Source organism: Chroicocephalus ridibundus, chromosome 2 (assembly GCF_963924245.1).
Source record: "Chroicocephalus ridibundus chromosome 2, bChrRid1.1, whole genome shotgun sequence".
Lineage (NCBI taxonomy): Eukaryota > Metazoa > Chordata > Aves > Charadriiformes > Laridae > Chroicocephalus > Chroicocephalus ridibundus.
The window spans coordinates 3,746,678-3,765,995 of record NC_086285.1 but is presented as its reverse complement, the minus strand read 5'-3'; the positions used below and the strand labels follow the sequence as shown (position 1 = coordinate 3,765,995).

General features: G+C 42.7%; 1 protein-coding gene across 4 annotated transcripts in view; it reads right to left on the bottom strand.

The window, feature by feature from the left end:
- CCDC13 (coiled-coil domain containing 13) overlaps nucleotides 1-19,318 on the bottom strand; it is a 36,064-nt gene that overhangs the window by 9,875 nt on the left and 6,871 nt on the right. For 3 of the 4 annotated variants that reach the window (XM_063324279.1, XM_063324281.1, XM_063324283.1), the window contains exons 5-14: nucleotides 16,970-17,112; nucleotides 13,687-13,776; nucleotides 13,295-13,411; nucleotides 11,961-12,065; nucleotides 9,161-9,325; nucleotides 7,557-7,733; nucleotides 5,730-5,936; nucleotides 4,706-4,845; nucleotides 2,306-2,389; nucleotides 1,353-1,481 (exon numbers count right to left, since the gene is read on the bottom strand). In XM_063324279.1, coding sequence (XP_063180349.1) covers nucleotides 1,353-1,481; nucleotides 2,306-2,389; nucleotides 4,706-4,845; nucleotides 5,730-5,936; nucleotides 7,557-7,733; nucleotides 9,161-9,325; nucleotides 11,961-12,065; nucleotides 13,295-13,411; nucleotides 13,687-13,776; nucleotides 16,970-17,112 — 1,357 coding nt within the window. The remainder of the gene's footprint in view (nucleotides 1-1,352; nucleotides 1,482-2,305; nucleotides 2,390-4,705; nucleotides 4,846-5,729; nucleotides 5,937-7,556; nucleotides 7,734-9,160; nucleotides 9,326-11,960; nucleotides 12,066-13,294; nucleotides 13,412-13,686; nucleotides 13,777-16,969; nucleotides 17,113-19,318) is intronic. The other variant, XM_063324280.1, reaches the window with a different exon arrangement.

Genomic DNA, 19,318 nt, shown 5'->3' with positions numbered 1-19,318 from the left:
ATCCTACAAAATGTTTACAAGGGAGTATTTCCTGACAGTATGTTCTGCTCCGCAGTAAGTGATGGTGAAACGCAGTCCTAAATTCTGGCAGCTGCTGTAGAAAAATCGCGTTCACGTAACCATTCCCAGCGCTTCTCTCTGGACTTAAGCATTAGATACGTTACGTGAGCTTTGCTGACCCACACTCCGACAGGGGAAGGGAAAAGGACGAATGCCTGATTTTTTTACATATATTCATGTTGAAATATGACTGGATGCTATATTATCCTGAGGTCTTCCAAGAGTTATTGCACACAATCTCACAAAATTTACTTTACGTGCAGGAGCTCTTGATAAATGTGTGATAACTGCGGAGCTGCTGAATCATCAGTCTCTGGTAACATTTTACAAGCAACCATGCATTTCATTGACTCCGTGTTCTTCATTATCCCATATTCCTGATGGCCCCATTTCACCTATCACTCACACCTCCATCCTTGTCTAATTGCATAGCTCTATTAAAGTCCTGGGGCTTACAAACACGAATAAAATTCTCCCAGTGTGTTATTTCCAGGATTTAGTCCTTAAAAGCACAGAGGATGACACCTTTACCACAGTAAGAAACAAATGTATTTTTCTGACTGTGATTAATTGTACGGGACAAAAGTTAGACAAGCGAGAAATGATAACTAGCATAAAATAAAGCAAGCAAGCAAATAGTGCCCATTGTATTCAAAAGCACGCAGACAAAAGTATATCTTTCCACAAGCTGGAATACAGATATAGGAACCAAATAATATACATTCTTTAGCTGGGAAAAAAAGGAGTAGATAAAACATATCTAAAGAAAAAAGACTTTGCTTCCTCTGCTCTCCTAAAACATAGCTGGCTTTTAACATCATCTTAAATTGAACTGAATAATAGAAAAAAAAAATATCACTGCTAGGCTTCAGTTAAACCAGAGGAAATTCATTTAAAAGAGGATACAGTGAAACTCAAAAGAATGTGAAAAGCTTTTGGAACAGAAGTCAGATTATAACTATAATTACAGTATTTACTACTGATGAATAATATTGCTGCCTAAATAACACCACATATATATAAATACAGGAGCTCTAGTTGTATTTAGGTGCAGCAAGCTTGAAGATGACTCCATTGTTTCTGCTCTTTGTTCTAAAAGAATAATAAAAAAAAAATGAATCATCAACTACGCAGGGAAATTGAGCAGAAAAAATTTAAAAGCCCCTATTTAAGGAAGGGATCACACTGGCAGCGTATGGCGTACTGTACTTGCACGCTATAGACTCTCACACGTCTCAAGGGCTCCTTAATCACAGCATCCCACAAAGGATACTGGCAGAATCAGCCGCTACCTTTTCTGCAGCACAGTGACCAGTTCCAGGAGCCTGTCTCTTTCCACTTCAGCAGCCTGGCAGAGAGCCTTGTGCTCTGTGATCTGCGTCTGCAGCGCTTTCAAATCCGGGCTGCCAGTGCCAGCAAGCCTAAAAGCAGCAGAAGCGTAGAGAGTCTGTTTCCCATTTCACAAACGAAAGAAACGAAACAAAGACAGGATTTGAAAAACATATCAAAATACACTTGTCTGAAGCCGAAGCCAGAATGCAGAGCCAGGCTCACTACCTCCCCCCAGCATCAACCTCTATACTGCAATAAATGGAATAGAAATACTTGGAAATAAAGCCACCGTGAGTTTCATTAGAAAGGTCTTTTCCTTCAGAAGGATGTTCTCCCTTCTCATCACCCCTGAAAACAAACTTCCACCTCTGATCAATTCACTGTCACTGACTCTCCTCCCGTTGCTACTGCCAAAGTGAAAGAAGCCTACATGTGGATTCTCCGAAGTGCTGGGCTAAGCTATTAAATGGCACGCTATTGATTTTCTCCCACTGAAAGGCTTCAGGCAACATTAATGCAAAGGCCGATCTTGTGCCTAATACATGATGAAAGGAAGGGGCAGTTTTCACATGTATCCCATTATTATGTACTTCATTACTTCTCCGACCTCTCTGCACAGGAGTGTTCAGTAATATCTCCTCTAGAGCAAAAAGCAGGAGAAATCTTGGTGACTGGGGGGGAGAAAGGAAAAATAGGATTTATGGGGCATAAAACTAGCAATCAATTAAAAACTTAAGAAGATAGCAAGAAGACACTCAAGCCTGTGTCTGAGCTCTTTGGCAGTATCGGGTAGAAAGGAAGGTGGAAGAAGCTGTTTGTTACAGAAAGAAGGCAGACAAGGACAAGGCTTGCCAGCAGCTTGCGGAGCGTGGCAGGAAACCTCCCTTGTTTATGATGAAGTTTATATACATACCTTCCAGGCGTGATGTTATTACTGAGAAGGGAAGGCTTAGTAGCTGCCGACTCTACAAGCGTATGGCCCATCTTGGACACTGTGCTGAGAGGAAGAAAGCTTTGTTAGGCACTGAGCTCTACAGAGGGCAATCCTCCAAGAACTCGGGTCATTTTCCAGTGCCTGTTTATTGCTGCCTTGTAGGGAAAAAGCCTCCCAGAGCCTCCTGAGCGGGTATCACACAGGCCCTGCATGCACAATAGCTCCGCTCGCTCCCCGACTCCACGCTGCAAATACACCTTGTGTCTCCAATGCGTAAAAACTATAGCTCAGTGTTTGATTTTTGCGCTTCTGGGGATACTTTGCTGGTGCTCCAGACCAGCACTGTGGAGCTCCGTGTCGTGGAGCAGCCACACAGCAGCTCGTGAGCAGAAATAGCTCTCGACCCTGCTTGGCTCCCACAAATGGCCACTGATGCTCTGTTTCCTCGCAGGCGCTGCCTTGGACCCTTGCACTGAGCACTCTCATCTTACGTCTTCACCCACCAAGATGAGAAACAAGCACAGGTTACTGTTCTTGTTTGATGGTGTTTGCACGTGGCATGCTTTCACAACCATACCTCAAACCAGCACACCAACGGAGCTGGGTGCACAACTTCTACTTCCAAATGCCCCTTAAAAATATACTTTTCTGAACCCTTCTACTTTGTGGATGCCCTCAAGAAGATGCATCAGGCTTACTGTTGTAAGAGGAGGAGTCAACTGATAACACCAGGGTATCACTTCCAGGCTGGATGAGCTTTATGCAAAATGGTATGTGTGCTTGGGACATCCAGTTCTAGCATGTGTTTGTTTTCTGAATTTGAGCTCAACTGCCTAAAGGCAAATCCCTGTAGACAGAGCCCACGTTTCCTTGCCTTTAGGCTGCAGCTAATAGAGGATAAAGTCTTAATATTGTGGAACAGGCAGAGCTGCCTTCTAGGCTAGGAGTGGTTAATCCAAAAAATCAAGTTAAAGTTGATAATGACAAAAATGGCCCAGTCTAAAAATGCAGATTTTAACTTCGACATCTCCAAGGGGCTTTAGTTCCTATTTATAGCGTTTTTCATTTCATCTTTCCTGATAGGAAATGATGATTCACTAAAGCAAAATGGAATAGAGACTTCATCAGCATATTAAAGTTAATGGAATGAGTGAGCCCTGCTGACCAAGTTATTAACGGCTCTTGCAGTTTTCAGACTCATTCATTGCCCACCTGACATGTCAGCTATTTTCACGACAGAGCTACGTTAGCCACGTACACAAGCAATAATTCATGCATCGCACTTAGTGGCTTCTACAAAGCCATTACTCAGCCTCCTTTTCCCGCTTGCCTTCCTGCTTACCATCAGCAGACGTACGAAGTGAAAAAGTGGAGGAAATATAGATTTGCTACATGAGAAGAGAACGACTTCTGCACAGTTAGAAGTGGGAGAATAAAGTCAGTCAGAAGAATAGAACAAGGGAGATGTAGAAACTTTCAAAGTAAGGATGTTTTAACTCTTACTCAAAAACACTGAGAAGAACTTTTCTTAAACTTTGTAGTAATGCTCTACTTAGACTCAGGGATACATCAGACAATTTTAAAGCCAAATTCAGTGTCTACAGTAATGTGGCAGGCGAGTTAAAATTACATGGAAGAAAACAGCTGCAACTTAACTTGATGAAAAATATCCTCTTTCCTCAGAAGACCAGTCCCAAATCCCCATTGTCAATTAGACCATGAACTCTTTAGCAACAAAACCAGCATTTTAACAGGAAAGGATATAACTTGCTCTGGTGTTCTGGTCCCTTTACACCGCCAGAGTGATACAGAGTCACATCAGTCTAAACAAAAATCAGATTTACTGCTGTATTAAGATTAGTGTAATTTACATGGTTCTCAGTGAGGCTTTAAAAAGGGTGTTTGTTAAGAGCAAACGATGTGGTGTGTTTTCAACGTTTCTGCAAGTAAATCCTACTCGAAGCGTATTTATTGATTTAAATAATGCGCCAGTGATTTAGTGCTTACCTAAAATGGCATTTTGCATTAAATTGCCACCCTGCTTTCAGAAGTCTGCTCATTAGAAGCCCCGTTTCTCATAAGAGAGAAGAATCACAGGCACTTAAGCTAACCACATAAACATTATCTGAGCTGGAGAAAGAGAATTAGCTGCACTACAATCATGCCAAATGTAGTAATGTCTGCAAGTCTGTATATCTTTCTCTGTTCCAGGACGAAAAGTCCAAGAGATAACGTGATTAGAGATTCCCATATACTGTAAACAGGCTGCCACGGCTGTTGGCACACAGCGCTTGGGGTTTTGTTGGGAAATTGTCTGGGAAAACCATGCTTCTGAATAACTCACAACAATTTTAAACATTGACATTCGGGTCTTCTTACCGAGCAGATCCAATCCTTCCAACCTGATTGCTGCCTGATGCCAGAGGCTTAAGCAGAGTAAAACCTGGATCTTCTGAGTGCTCAGAAGGTGGTGTATCAGCAGCAGCTCCTGAACCATCCCCTTGATGGGCAGATTTCTTCTGTTAATGTTGAGCAGGTTACAAAACCAATTACACAGTTCAAAGGAAAATAGTTGCATCAATGCCTAATCAGCAGCTTATGATTATTGCTACAAGCACGCCAGAATTTTTGTTTTACAGGACCTCCTCCGAAACTTTTCTTTAGTTTCTATCCATTGCAGGATGGGAACAAAACAAAAGTCAGTAAAAAAATGCAGTTTCATATGAAACTGTGCTCTGGCAACAGTACCACCTTGCCTCTGTCAGTTTGCAACACCAGACCACCAAAGTCAGAAACATTTTTAACATACTAGTCTACAAGGGGACAACCTTCCCAATTCTTTCAGCTGTACCATGAAATTTCCACATGCCCGAGACCCATCAGACTCAGATTAATAGTCTGGAGATCTGTGGGAGAGGAAGTTTTTGAAGTGGTTTACAGTGGGAGATGAGAATAACTTACTAGGGGTTCCATCACTCCATGAGGGGATGCAGCTGGGTGCCACGGCAGCCTGCTGATGTTGCCCTCACCTGTGTTTCTTTGCTTGCTTCCTTTGCCAGCCAAGGAAGCTGAATACTAAGAAGTCCCCGTTGCAGCCCAACCCTTGCTGTCAGACTTGTGGCACGGTCTTGGCACAAAGCCACATGTGGATGTGACTGGTATTTCTATGTTTTCTGTTGCTTAAACAGCTTGAAGAAAAGTTACATACAAACAGGAAAGAAACTTAAGAGTTACAAGAAAGAATTCCTGCTTTACCATTCCATCACGAGAGACCTTCAGTAGGTCAGGTATCGGTCTCTCAAGCTAGCAACCATCTCAAACAACAAGAGAGAGGGAATTGGAAGAGCAGATCTAAACCGATTACAAAGTATGCTCCTCCAGTTCATTTCTTCTGGCTGCCTACCTGAAGTGTGAGCTGCCCAATCTCCTCTTCCAGCTCTTTAACCTTTGCTTCTCGTTCAGCCACCATCTGTCTGAGCTGCTCTATAAGGCAGTTTTGTTTCTGAACCTCACTGTTCAAGCGCTGCCCTAGCATCTGCTGGGACTCCTTGCTCTTCTCGTCCTGGTAGCTCAGGTGCTTTAAGATCTCCTGCATTTCCTTCTGTTGTCTCTGATAAAATAGAAACAATGAGTGAGATCTTCACTTCTGTACACAATGATTATGAAGACTCCCTGGGTGTTTTACACCCTCCAAGACAACTACCCATTTAGGAACGCCAGGGAAAGCCACTGCCCTGCCAAACCCATTCCCTGGTGTAAGCACCCTGAGGTCACTAACGCTGCTCCAAGAATTTGGTCCCTTCTGTTTTAAGCATGAGATCACCTTGTCTTGTTCTCAGCATCTATCCCTTGAAAAGACTGCGCAGCACTTCTTGCAGCACCCAGACAGATGCGGCTGGGTAAGGACAGTCTGTCCCCACTGGCCCTTGCTGTCATATCAAGACTTCAGTGACTGGATGGTGCAAGTAGAAAAGACCTGAGCAACTGAGATTCAGTTTGCTGGCAGCTTTGCTCCTGAGCGTAGCAGAAAAGAGAGAAAAAAAGGCCAGTTTTTGTCAAAGGAGGTGACTTTTTCATAAATTGGATAAAAGTAAAGATTTCAATTTGCTTTTGCGTGAAATTAGAACACAATCAGACGGTGTGATAAGTCACATTAAGAGATGAGGGTGGTATGGGACGCCAGCTATGTGGCTAGGCTGTTTTTACCAGTGGGTTTTGGAGCTTTTCTCACACTGACAAATCAAATACTTGCCAGACAGTTTGTTCTGTCAGGCCAACAAACTACAAGCAAGGTGCTTCTTTCGCGTAAGGGATAAAACAGCTTAACCATTCCTTCCCAAATAAACTCACATCTTTCTGTACTAATTTTAGTGAGAATGCTCTGACTTAGAAAAAGTGACAACTGTTATTTGGCTCTTCTGTAATCTCCCTAATCTGCTGGTCAGTACCCAGCCTCCCCGCGGCTGCCTGGTGTGCAGAAAGGTGAACGCCAGCTTAGTCAAAGCACGTCCTAGCTAAAACCTACGTACAGAAGCAAGGAAATGTGATTTGAAACTTGTGAGGAGCTGTATCAGGAAAAACTCCACTAGGAAGTAGCATATTTTCTAATTTTTTTTCATTGTTGTAATTGGGGAAAGATTGTTTAGAACCATGGCAGGACAAAAGGATCCTGCAAGACCATGATAGCTGCCATTTATTTCAGCCTAACTGCATCTCAAGTCCTGGGTTTGAAGGGGACAACTCTTCTCAGCTCCAGCTATTTCAAGTGAATGTCTACACGGTTTAGTACTCATGGTTCAGCTTGTGTGTTTTGGGCTGTGTAACACAACAAATTAAAGCACAAGATTGCAGGCATTCTAAGAAAAAAAATCTATCGGTGGAGCTGAAAGCGGAACAGAGAATACAGTCCAGCTTCATGGCTCAGGAATGAAGCCCTTCCTCTACCTACCAGACAATCCTATTTCAGTCCTTCTGCAAAATGTTTCTTACAACCCCTTAGAGACACTTGACTACAGCTGTGTCACGCCTGGTGCTGTCGTACAGCCTTTACATGATCTGATCCAAAGTGAAGGGCTCTAGCGGACTAGGAAACCTCTGGCTGTCACAGTTTGATTCATCAGGCCCCCGTATACCCTAAGGTTGTCTGTGTCACCATGTCATTAAATGACATCATGTTTCATCACTTATAGATCTGCAGGGGCTGGGACCAACAGTAATAGTCAGACTGTACCAGTAAGGCGTCTATGAGCTCATCGTCGTGTTTTCCTTTCTCCAGCAAGGTTACGATCTGTCCCTTCAGGGTTTTCACTTCGCTGCACAGTACTTTGTTCCTGGCTTTTGATGCGTCGAGTTTTTTTTTCACTTCCTCATGACTTTTTTGGAGTGCGTCATGTTCCCCGGTGAGTTTCTGCAGTGATGCAAACACATCATAGGAAACGACAGTTATAGGCTATCACTAAGCCCCAGGTGCTCTGGTAGAATCCAAAAAAATGGAACTGGCATACCATATCATCCCTAAATAGGTAGAAATTATAAACGACACTACTCACTGCCTCCTTGCCAGCATCAAAAAAGATCTGTCTGCTCAGGAATACAAGCGGACTAGGTTGATTCAGTACGTGCCAGGAAGCAAATGATAATTTTGTGTTAAAACCTAATTCTGTACGCTCCCGCTTTTTCATTTGCCTCATCACTCTCCATGGGGAAACTCTCCTCCTTCCAGATACAGGGTGGTGATGCCACGCTGAGTACCAGAAGCAGTCCTCGGCATACGCTGCCCCCTGAGCCATGCCTTCACCTAGATGAAACTGGTCAGGGAGCATGCCAGCAGTTAAGTAATAATGGACAAGTACAGTGGAAGTTGTTGCGAATGGAGCCTGAAATACAAAGGCAGAAGTGGAACCACGCAGATGACAGTTACTGAGGAAAGCCTTCTCTGTGCTGTGTGCCTGTTGCTATAAATCTTCTCTTTCATTCTCACGGCCAAGAGTGAAAGGTGTGTATCGCCCCATTGCTCATTCTGTTGCACAGTTAAATTGCGGTGAGAAAAGCAGCAGCTAATCAAGCTCTGTGCTGGTGCCAGATGGCCGTTAGAGAAGCAAATCTAGGAAAGGAGCACAGGGAGATGTGCTTTGCTAACCTGAATATGTATAGCTTGACCTCTACCCTCCACGTTTCTGGTGGACACAGGTCTACACGTCCTTTTCACCTCACGGTTTCACTGGCTATAGCCTCTCTCAGCCTCTAAACACTGGATGCCTGTTTATTTTCGTAGCTACTACATGTGATAGATGGAGACTCATTTTCAGAGGGAGTCTGGTGTAATTCTCAGCTTCGTTCTGTTCAAATGTAGAAGGCCTTAGCTATACAGATATACGAGGTGTGAGGGGGAAGTTTGTATTTATGCACATCTGGCCACAGGGTGGGTGGGATGCTACACAGTTTGGATGCAGCTGTAGCAGGGCTTCTTTCTACACATGCCTTCGGTATAAAGCCAGTGCCAGCTGCATTGCAACCCAGAGCATCTCTCCCTCCTTCCAACATCACCTATCAGGCACAGTTGACATTTCAGGCCACATTTCAGGCCAAATGGATGCATCTGACACTTGAATTGTGAAGCAGAGGGGAAGACCAAATCTTCTACTGCAGAGGCATGCAACAGTGCAGTCCAGACAACAAGCCTGGTAGCCTTTTGTTCAGTCTGTGAAGTGTGGCAGAACTTGCTCCATCAGATCGGGTGGGCTTCTGAAATGGTGTAACGTACACCCTGAAGGTAACGCAAGTTATTACACACCACATACCCAAACAGGACTCTGTCAGCTCACAGGTTTTTACCTCCAAGGTGTCTTTCTTTTCTTTTTCCAAGCTGCGAATCTTCAACAAGTTCTTCTCTCGGGCTGACAACTTCCTTGGATCGGTAAGTGCCAGCAATTCCTCATCAATCTCACTCAGTGATGTTCTGGTCTTGTTTTGACCCAACTGATTCTCCAGCTCTCGAACCTAGGGGACAATAACGACAACTCATCCAGAGCCTTTACAAGGAGTACAGTGGTTCAGCATCAAAGAGGACATAACCAAAGGGAGCTCAGAGTGCAGTACATTACTTCTTGACATTTTCTTGGTTAACTAACACAGAGCAGTGCCTGTTCTTTCAAATTTAAATTTGTTAGCTGCTTACAAAGAATGCAGATGCCTAGGGCATCTGTGCAGCAGGAGATATGACATCAGACCTACAGGAGACTCAGGACACATGGGAGATCTGTGCGTTATTGGAGCCACATGTGGAGGCCAGGCATGCACGCCAAAGAATCTTGAATGCCACTAAACACACGCGTGGGCAACAGAATAATACCTTGTATCTCCTCTAAAAGGGCAAACACCCACTCACCCACATACGTTTAGGCATCTTGGTCTTTAGCAGAATCACCATCCAGGATGTCCGCAATGAAAACATCTAAGGCACAGTTCACTAGCCTGACCATAGGCACCTGGTGCTGTTTTAGGTGCCCTGGGATACTGGGAACACATATGAAACATAATCTACAAGACACCCATTCTCCTCTGGAGAGATGATCAGGGGTCAGAGGGATACCCTACTGGCATTAGACACCTACGTGTGGCCAAGTGAACTCAGCCCCAGCATCTCAGCTATTCACTACAGACTTTTATAGTCAGTAGAAGGAAATGGGCACTGCTACAGCACAGTTCCTCTGCCCTGTTCTGGAGGTGTCTTCTTAGATAAGATGCACCTACCTCACTTTTGATCCAGTGACTATATTGACAGGATCCCCTGACTACACCAAGCTGACTGTGCAGTTGACAGGCCTGAGGTCCCATCCAGAGGGACCTGGACAAGCTTGAGAAGTGGGGCCGTGTGAACCTCATGAGGTTCAACAAGGCCAAGTGCAAGGTTCTGCACATGGGTATGGGCAACCCTGGTATCAATACAGGCTGGGGGATGAAGGGATTGAGAGCAGCCCTGAGAAGGACTTGGGGGTGCTCGTGGACGAGAAGTTCAACATGAGCTGACAATGTGCGCCCGCAGCTCAGAAAGCCAACTGCATCCTGGGCTGCATCCCCATCAGCGTGGCCAGCAGGGCAAGGGAGGTGATTCTGCCCCTCTACTCCACTCTGGGGAGACCCCACCTGGAGTACTGTGTCCAGCTCTGGGGTCCACAACATAAGAAGGATATGGACCTGTTGGAGTGAGTCCAGAGGATGCCATGAAGATGATCAGAAGGCTGAAGCAGCTATGCTGTGAGGACAGGCTGAGAGAGCTAGGGTTGTTCAGCCTGGAGAAGAGAAGGCTCCAGGGAGACATTATAGCGGCCTTCCAGGGGCCTGCAGGAAAGATAAAGAGATGGACTCTTTATCAGGGAGTGCAGTGACAGGATGAGGGGTAATGGTTTTAAACTGAAAGGGTAGATTTAGATTAGATGTTAGGAAGAAATTCTTTACTCTGAGGGTGGTGAGACACTGGCACAGCTTGCCCAGAGAAGTTGTGGATGCCCCATCCCTGGGCACCTGGAGGTGTTCAAGGCCAGGTTGGATGGGACTTTGAGCAACCTGGTCTAGTGGAAGGTGTTCCTGGCCATGGAAAAGGGGTTGGAACTAGATAATCTTTAAGGTCCCTTCCAACTCTAACCTTTTTATGATTCTGTGATTCTATGATGGGTACAGAAGGGGCCTGAGGAGACTGACTCAGAAAAATATTTCTACATTATGGTACAGTACAGTACATACAGTCTTCAGACGAATCCCAGCCAGGGGGTCTAATGGGAGGAAAATGTAATTTGCTCAAGGGAAAGTAAAGGTTAATAATTTCAGTCAGAGTGCAAAAATCACAGTTTGTTGACATATAATTAAACAGCAGAAAAATAGGAAGAATATATATCAAAACACCTGAAAGAAGTTTTTATTTATGATGCAGACAAAACTGCCTTCTTGTTCCAAGCTGACATTTCAGCTAGACTGTGCCCTTCAGAAGATTCAAGAGTTAAAGATTTTACTGAAGTTCCTGTGGGAACAACTTGAAAATCTTATCTGTCCTCAATTCTTCCCATCTGACTTTATGCACTGAACAAAGGTGTCTAAGCGAGAGCACAGACACTGACAGGGCTCCTTCTGTACTCAGTGGAGAGAGGCACCTTCAAAACACCCTGGGATTTTAACTAGGCTGCCATAGCTCTCCAAGGCCACTGAACTTTCTCCTTTGACGCAGATGTGAAAGATTCCTAGCTTAAATACTGAAACTGGCATTTTGCAATAGACTAATTAATATAGTTTGCAGAAACTATGAAAGGCCCTACACACATTAACACACATTTAAAATTTGGCACCCTGACACCATATACACACATGCGCGCACACACACACAGATGAACACAAACATACCAAAACCTATTACAAAAGTTACCATAAAGTGTTTTGCTTTCCTCAACACAGAAAAAGACCGACTATGTATTTGCAGTAGACGTTGTTTGTACTGGGACACACCTTATAAGCAGGTACAGATGTTAAGAATTACTTAATGAAGAACTAATAGTATCTTTATCTTAAACTGAGGTAATATCTATACTTAGAAAGAGCACCCCAGCACCCAGCTTTCACGGCACTATGCAGGGTCTTAACTCACCTTGCTCTGGAGAACAAGAATTTGCTGGGCTCGTCCACGCCAGCTGCCAGAATTGGTCAAAAGACTTTGAATATTCACGTCTTCACCAACTTCCTTTGCTAAAAGCTAGGAAAAAGGGATTAACATCAACAATAAGGCTGGGCTGAAATACACGTGTTGGGGAGGGGGGAAGAAAAGCTCTCGAGCAGTAAACACAAAGCGCTGTATCCATACACAGTATATGTGTCGTCTGTATCTGATATCCAGTATCCAGCGTGATGTAAGCTCTTTCAGATCATTATCACAGTACAAGGTGCTAGTGCTTAGAAGGGGTTTGGCTAACATGAATTATTTCACTTTGTGAGGTGTATAATTTAGTATTTTGATGTTTGAGTAATATTCTTTGCCCTTTTAAAAATGCAAATCTGCGTTTTGCTGCCTGCCTATGGAGAGTGTCAAACTGTAATGTCTTGCTGTATAGCTGGGTGTCAAACTCTGATACTTCTGTAAAAAGAGGATTTCAAATTCATCACCAAGGTTTACTGAGCATTACTAAGAGTTTTCAATATATGCAATTATTTTTCACATGATGAATACTTAACCAGAACTAAATAGGAACAGAGTAGAGATATTGTCTTAATACACCCCCTTGCAGTCAGGAATTGATCCAATCTCTCTTGCACGATTCCAGCACAGCCACATTAACGAGAGCTAAAGTTAGTATGAAGAGCATTTAAATTATTTATAAAAAGGTCAGCAGAGTTCTATTTTTAGGACTATATTCTCTACTCTGATCTGCATTGCAGGTCTCTTACGCAAAGTAATGAAACCAAAGGAAACAGAGCACATAGTAACGCATTAAAATCCATCATGAATAAAAGAGGAAAAGGTTACTCTGGATGTCACTCCAACAAACTGTTTAAATATGTGCTTTAGTTCAAGCGCGGTTTTTAATCCCATCAACTTCCATGGGACCGAAGCCTACATTAAAAGTAAATACATAATTAAATGTTTTGGAAAGAAGGAAAGGGCCTGAACGTATGCTTCAAGTGAATCACAAACCTATTTTGCTGAACTGGGACTTTCAAACCTTAAAGAATCTGTACCCATCACAGCAGTAGAAATAGTGGATACAGTCACCCAGCTGTGCTGGCAGAGCATGAAATCTGTGCGTCAATGTGAATATCTTTCCAGTGCAGCCACTACACCCGTGTCTCTTCTTACCTCCTGACAGTTCACTGGAATACTTCACGGAGGCTAATCAAAGCTCAAAAGAAAAAAAGCCTCCTTCTGATTTCACAAGAATACAGCCCTTGCACAGGATCCCTGCCACAGACTGTGTCCTGCGACAGTACCTTTTGAGTCATCTTCAGTTCCTGTTTTGCAGACTGGAGTTGGTTACGATACTCCATCACTTTGAAGTTGGCTGTGGTTAATTTTTCTTGCAATGCTTTCACCTCTGGACTTTCAGCCTTTGAAGAGAAGAATGTACTTGGTAAGAACAGAATCCTTGGGGAAAAACTGAAGTGTTTAAGATCCACAGATCCATCAGGATCGGAGAATCTTTTTTTCCCAGACCCACGCAAACATCTTCCCTAATTTTTGGGATCATACAGAAGGTACAAACAGAGCAATTTAGTCACAAAACTAGTGACAGGGATACACGCTTGTCGTAAGGAAGGAAATGCACAATAGGAGAGAACTAAATATCAGCTTCTGATTTCCTCTCTTCAATTACAATTCATACCAAGTTTCCGTCGATCATCTTCAGAGTTGATTGCTTGATTCCTGCATCGTCACCACCAAGAGAATGTATTTTTTCCACAGCTGTCTGTAGCTGGAAAAAAAAATGCATTGTTATTATAGAGTAGACAGATTGAAGAGCATACCTCCATGAAAGATTAATTAGAAAAAAGTAGAACAGAAATTTCGACAATCCTGAAGCTTTGTTTACTCTAGAAAAAAAAAAACCACTTTGTTTCCCCTTCTTTTTTAAATACGATCAGTAGGAAGGCAGATAATTTTTCCTGAAATGCTTTCCAAAGAAGCATGTATTATTTTGTGGTGGAAGACCTTCAATGAAAATGTCTCTGACTTGCTGAGATGGCATCAGTTATCAAGTATGGAGACTTCTGCGAGATTTTATCACCACAGGCTCATAAAATAAGTGCTTATATATATATAAATGCAAATACAGTACAGTAGGGTACAAATCAGGTTGTTGTCTCCTGTGGTATTTGGGATGCCACTCTTCAGGAAAATCATTGGATATTTCATAAAGAGCACATAGTTCTATTTACCAGATGAATGTAAATGGACAAACGATTACTTAGTAATGGTGTTAAGGCTCTTTTTCTTTAGCTGTAATGTAGCATTTCTCAGCCTCTGAAGAAAATGTCTCTTATTGCTTGTCACAGTTTAGGAAGGCAGGCACATAGCCCTTCCTCTGAATCCTGTCCTATGTTGAGGTTGCAAAGATTTCTTATTGGACTGGAGCGCAGGGAATTTGGAGCTGGAAAGGCTGGGAAGTATTGCTTTAAAGGGCTGAGACTTCATTCTTTGAGGTGGGCAGAAAATCTTGATTATTTGCCTTAATAAAAGAAAGCTCTAAGGAATAGCTTCTTCATTAAAGTGATATCTGGGGAAACAGAGAGTGTAACTCAGGCCCAGCTCCTATGTCACCCCTTCTTTGCAAGTAAATCAATGGTTAGGTCATCCGTTCTACCCCGTTCATAAACTCTTTCACTCAATGGACTGAGAATGAGAAATTTCAGCTAGCGTTGGCAGCTCCGAGGTCAAATTCTAAGGAAATTTTGTGCAAACATCCGTTTGCAGTCTTTGTTTACATGTACCACCCTTTGCTAAGTGATTGCTCAATCGCTCAGCGGCCACACCTTCCATTTTGTTTGTGGGAACATAGTCATGTTAAAACACTTACGGTTTACATATTTTTCAGTTTTCATACAAAGAGCTAACAATTATGTAAAATAAGAGTGCTTTCTGGTGGTGAAAGTACACATTGTGATGCCTTTGTAAGGTACCATCACCACATTTCATTTAGCAGAGTTTAAGGCGTCTAGATGTAGGCATACAGGGTGAGACTCAACTCACAAATTAACACTTTCCCTGTTTTCAGTGTGGGTGTCTCTATAAAGAATCGAGTCTAGTCAATATAATAGAAATCTAGTCTTCAGCTCACTCTACAGCAGACACCTACGTTACATCAAGTGGATGCACTGACTGCTTACTCGGTTTTGTTGCCCACTGCTGCTGCACCAGGACTGCCAGTCCTGTCACGTCTAACTGCCCCGCAGGGATGTCTCAGCGGTCAAGCGGCATCTCAGACTGTACTTTCATGCTTATGCGCGGGCAACTGAATTGCGTTTTAGTCGCCTTGGTTCTTTCTACAACCAATGGAAAAAGACGAGTGTGTCTAGACAGTGAACCAGCTTAGCTGGAGAGTTACTACAGAAACGTGAATCCCCGCAGGTTCCTGTCTGTGAGAGCTCTCCTCTTTCTTCACTCAACATTTTTCACAGATACCTCCGACTGTCAAACATCGCTTTAATTTTACCCATGTTTTACATCTTCATATAGTTCTACCGAACAAGTACAATCCACAAACTCAGCCAGTGACCGTTAGTTTAGAGAAGGGCCATCCCAAACCAGGTTGTGAGAAAATACAGACCATTGACCAGGGCATGGCTTCAGTGGGGTTCACACCGTGGTTCATCTTTACCTCAGATGACACAGGTTGCTGCGTTTGGTTTTGATTTTGATGGTGCTGGTGTCTAAGGACAAACTCGTTCATATCTGAAGTGTCCATCTTTGCTTTGACCAGTAATTATTGTTCCTTGAAAATTTCTGTTTGCTTCGAGTTTGATTTCCTTTCCTGAAATGTCTGTGGCCCTTTCGTTTGGGTCAACATCTGACAATATTTTAAGCTTCTGTTCGAATGCTGGTCATTACACTTCTGCAGTAGGGGATTATAACCAAGTTGATTTTTCTTGAAATTACTCATGGCTTGCTCCCCTACTTTTTGTGCGATATTTTTTAGGTCCCCAGCTATACCTGACATTACTTAGCCAGCCTGTCAACTGTTTGACAAGACTCCTCTGACCAGATCACTCAGGATTTACGCAGAAGTTCTCAAACATTTAATCTATCATTTCTTGATCTTTCAGGTAACCGGGGTACAATTCAGATACATGCACATTTCGTGATATTAAGTGACTGTGAAAGATGGAAAGATGCATTTGTCAGATAGCATGATAAACGTTATTGATCCATTTAAATTATGTCTTCTAAGGAAGCAAAGCATTAAAAATTATCTAAAATTTTACCAGTACTGTGTAAGGGAGTGCAGTAGTAACCAACGAATAAAGTAAACATTAACATCAGGGCACCTAATTTTCATTTCAGCAGTCACCTGAGCAAAATTATTCCTGTGAAAGGTTAGCACGTATAAAAAAGTCGTACTAAATCACAAAAATACATCTGAGTGAAGATTTGCTCTCTTAAGTGGTGTAGTTTGTTACTGTCTCAGGTCTGGAAGTACTTAATGGCAGAAAACAGCTTTTATTATGTGGATGAATAAAGCTTAGAAGAATAGAGTACTAATTCACGACTGGTATTAACGAGGTGGGAATGTAAGACATAATGGTATGAAATTTGTTCCTCCTCACACAAAAAAAAAAATAAGAAAAATGTCACTGCCATACTGCCAGAAAGGCCTCTGTGCTTCAAATACAAGTGAACATTTGTAATTGGCATTTCATAAATCTTTCTCTCATTATAACTTACAGATATCCTTTTCTGGCTCCTCCTTTCTGCAAAGGTGGAAACAGCTGAGGGCACACATCCCTCTCCCCTAGCAAGGGCAGAAATTACAAGAACTCAAAGCAAGCATCGATGCAAGAGCAAATTCAAAATGGGAACGCGAATTAAACCCAGTTTCTACAGCCCCTCTAGCCCAAAAGCTGGATTTCTCTGTTTTAGCACACAAAAAGAGAACAAGAAAAATGCCTCACTTCTTTCTCCAGCTCTTTGACTTTGTTATTCAGTTGCTTCACTTTGGCTTTTTCACGCTCAGTCTCGGCAGTTATCTCACGATTCTTTTTGGCCAATTCAACTATTTTAGTAGCTGCAACATCTCCAGCTAAACCAGACGTCCCTGAAAAGTATACATAAAAGCAAAGGACATATCTTACAGGCAAGATTCAGAATAGACGATGCTTTTGTTCTCTGTCCAGTGCACAATGTACTTTTTATTGTCTCATCCATTTCTCTCAGAGCCGTGCCAGGCACTTAAATGAACAACTGAGGGAAAAGAGGCGTCAGTGATTGCAGATGGATTGCTCGGTCCTTTGAGGCAGCATCACGTTGTGGCTAGCAAAGCCACATTTCACACTTTAGCAACAGCCGCGTGTCAGAAGGCCACAAGAGTGGTCATAGCAACATTACTACACAGAAAGGGTAAAGGTGTTTTCTGCTTACCGCTGTGAAGGACAGTTGTGACTAGATTTTCGAGGCATATTACAGAAAAAGACAACACTCTAGTTTGTACTGGTTGTTTACGACCAGAGGAGTTGCTGAAACAGAGGTGTGAACTTTTCTAGACATCTGTCCTAGAAGGTCAGGCACACTATTACAGTTGAGTCCTGGATAATGTCCAGGAAATTTCATTGTGCCTATTTATATGTTCCTTGAGATTATACATGGAGCCTTACTGTATTACTCTTTTAATTGCTCTTTTAAACAGATACTTCATTCGCCTCCTCATCGGAGAGGTTTGATCAGTGTCATGAATAAAGTAATACCCAGGACTGGCTTGTGTGTCACTTGGCTTTCATTAACATCACACAGGTGAAGAAAAGTTCTTGCACAAGTGCAAAATCAATATGATTATATACGATGTCCACGGAAACCTTAACTCAGCAGTGAATATGAGCCCGCAATAACAAATCTTGGGTGGGATAGATGAAGATTGAACTTGGCTGTCGTCATTCTTTTTAACTCTTCCATCCTCCTTCAGTGCTCTCAAGTAATGACTTTTCTACTGACATCTGGGAAGATTATATTCAGGAACCGGGGTGAGATGCAAGGATGACGGATCATTCTTAAATGAATTATGAATCCCATAAAACCCCTGGAGACTTTAAAGAGGCTATGCAGAATATAGGTGAGAACAGAATATGATCCCATGTCACTATTTAAAACTGCTGTAGAGAAAATAATAAGTTATTTTTAAAAACATTTCCACTCTTCATACTCCTTTATCTGACGTGTGTTTCCCTTCTCATCAAGAAGCTATTTTTTCCTTAGTTTTCATAATAAACGACGGCTGCTAAGGATCACAGTAAGTACTAACCTAACCAACAGTTAGGCTGGTGCTTCCATGTGATGGTCTTCAAATACATTGCACACATTTAATCAAAGCTTTTAATTCCCGTGCAACGTGGCGAGCCTCTTGCTGCAATGTAGACAGGGAAGCCAGAGGCATGGCACAAACTGCCACAAGCTCTCAGCCAAAGAAGCTGCAACAGCACATCTGCCTCCTGGTCCTGACCCAGTAATAGCTTATAATTTCTCCTACATACAAGCTACAGAGAGTTTTTAAGAATGAAGGTGTAATTTAAGTGTTATTTGGTTCTGATTATTGCTGTTTTCCCTGTTCTCTACTCGCCTGGTCATCACTGCTATCCTGAACAACAGTGGCACCCAGTGGAGGAGGTGCAGCCTGCACAGTTCAATTTTCGAAGTACACACAAGTCAATTTAGAAGCTGGACTTTGCACTCAGCCAGTATCTTACGTGGGCTTTATTCAAGCATTCAAACAATAAGAGCCTAAATAAGGAATTTAACACTACACAGCAGAGAAAGCTGCAACGCTGCTCTTTAAAACTAACAGAAAGTTTTCTAAAATATGATTTCTACGAGTCATCATTTTTTGTGACAATAACAGCAAGTTTGCAGAAGATCCGTGAGGAACAGAGGTCACTGTGTACCCCCCAAAGAGCACTATGCCTACATTAAGGGGCATATAATTGTCAATAACATTTTGCACGTTAGGTCTGACCTGTCCGACTACCAGAAGTCATTTGATCCTTTCAATAGCTCTCTAAAATGGGGAGTAATAACATTCATATTTTGCAGCTCAGGAAACTGAAGGAGAGAGTAAGGCACAGATCTTTACGCACACGTGCCGTTCCACACGTAACTGCCATCATGTCAAACCATCGTGAGGAACTTCCCTCTGCAAATAAAGCAGAGACTCCTTACATGGGAGAGAGATCGATATTTAGAAAACTCTGCAAATGCAAAGCGGTGTCAGCTTAGGCTCTTGCAAGTTTAGTTAACAACTCTAAGTGTTGACTAAA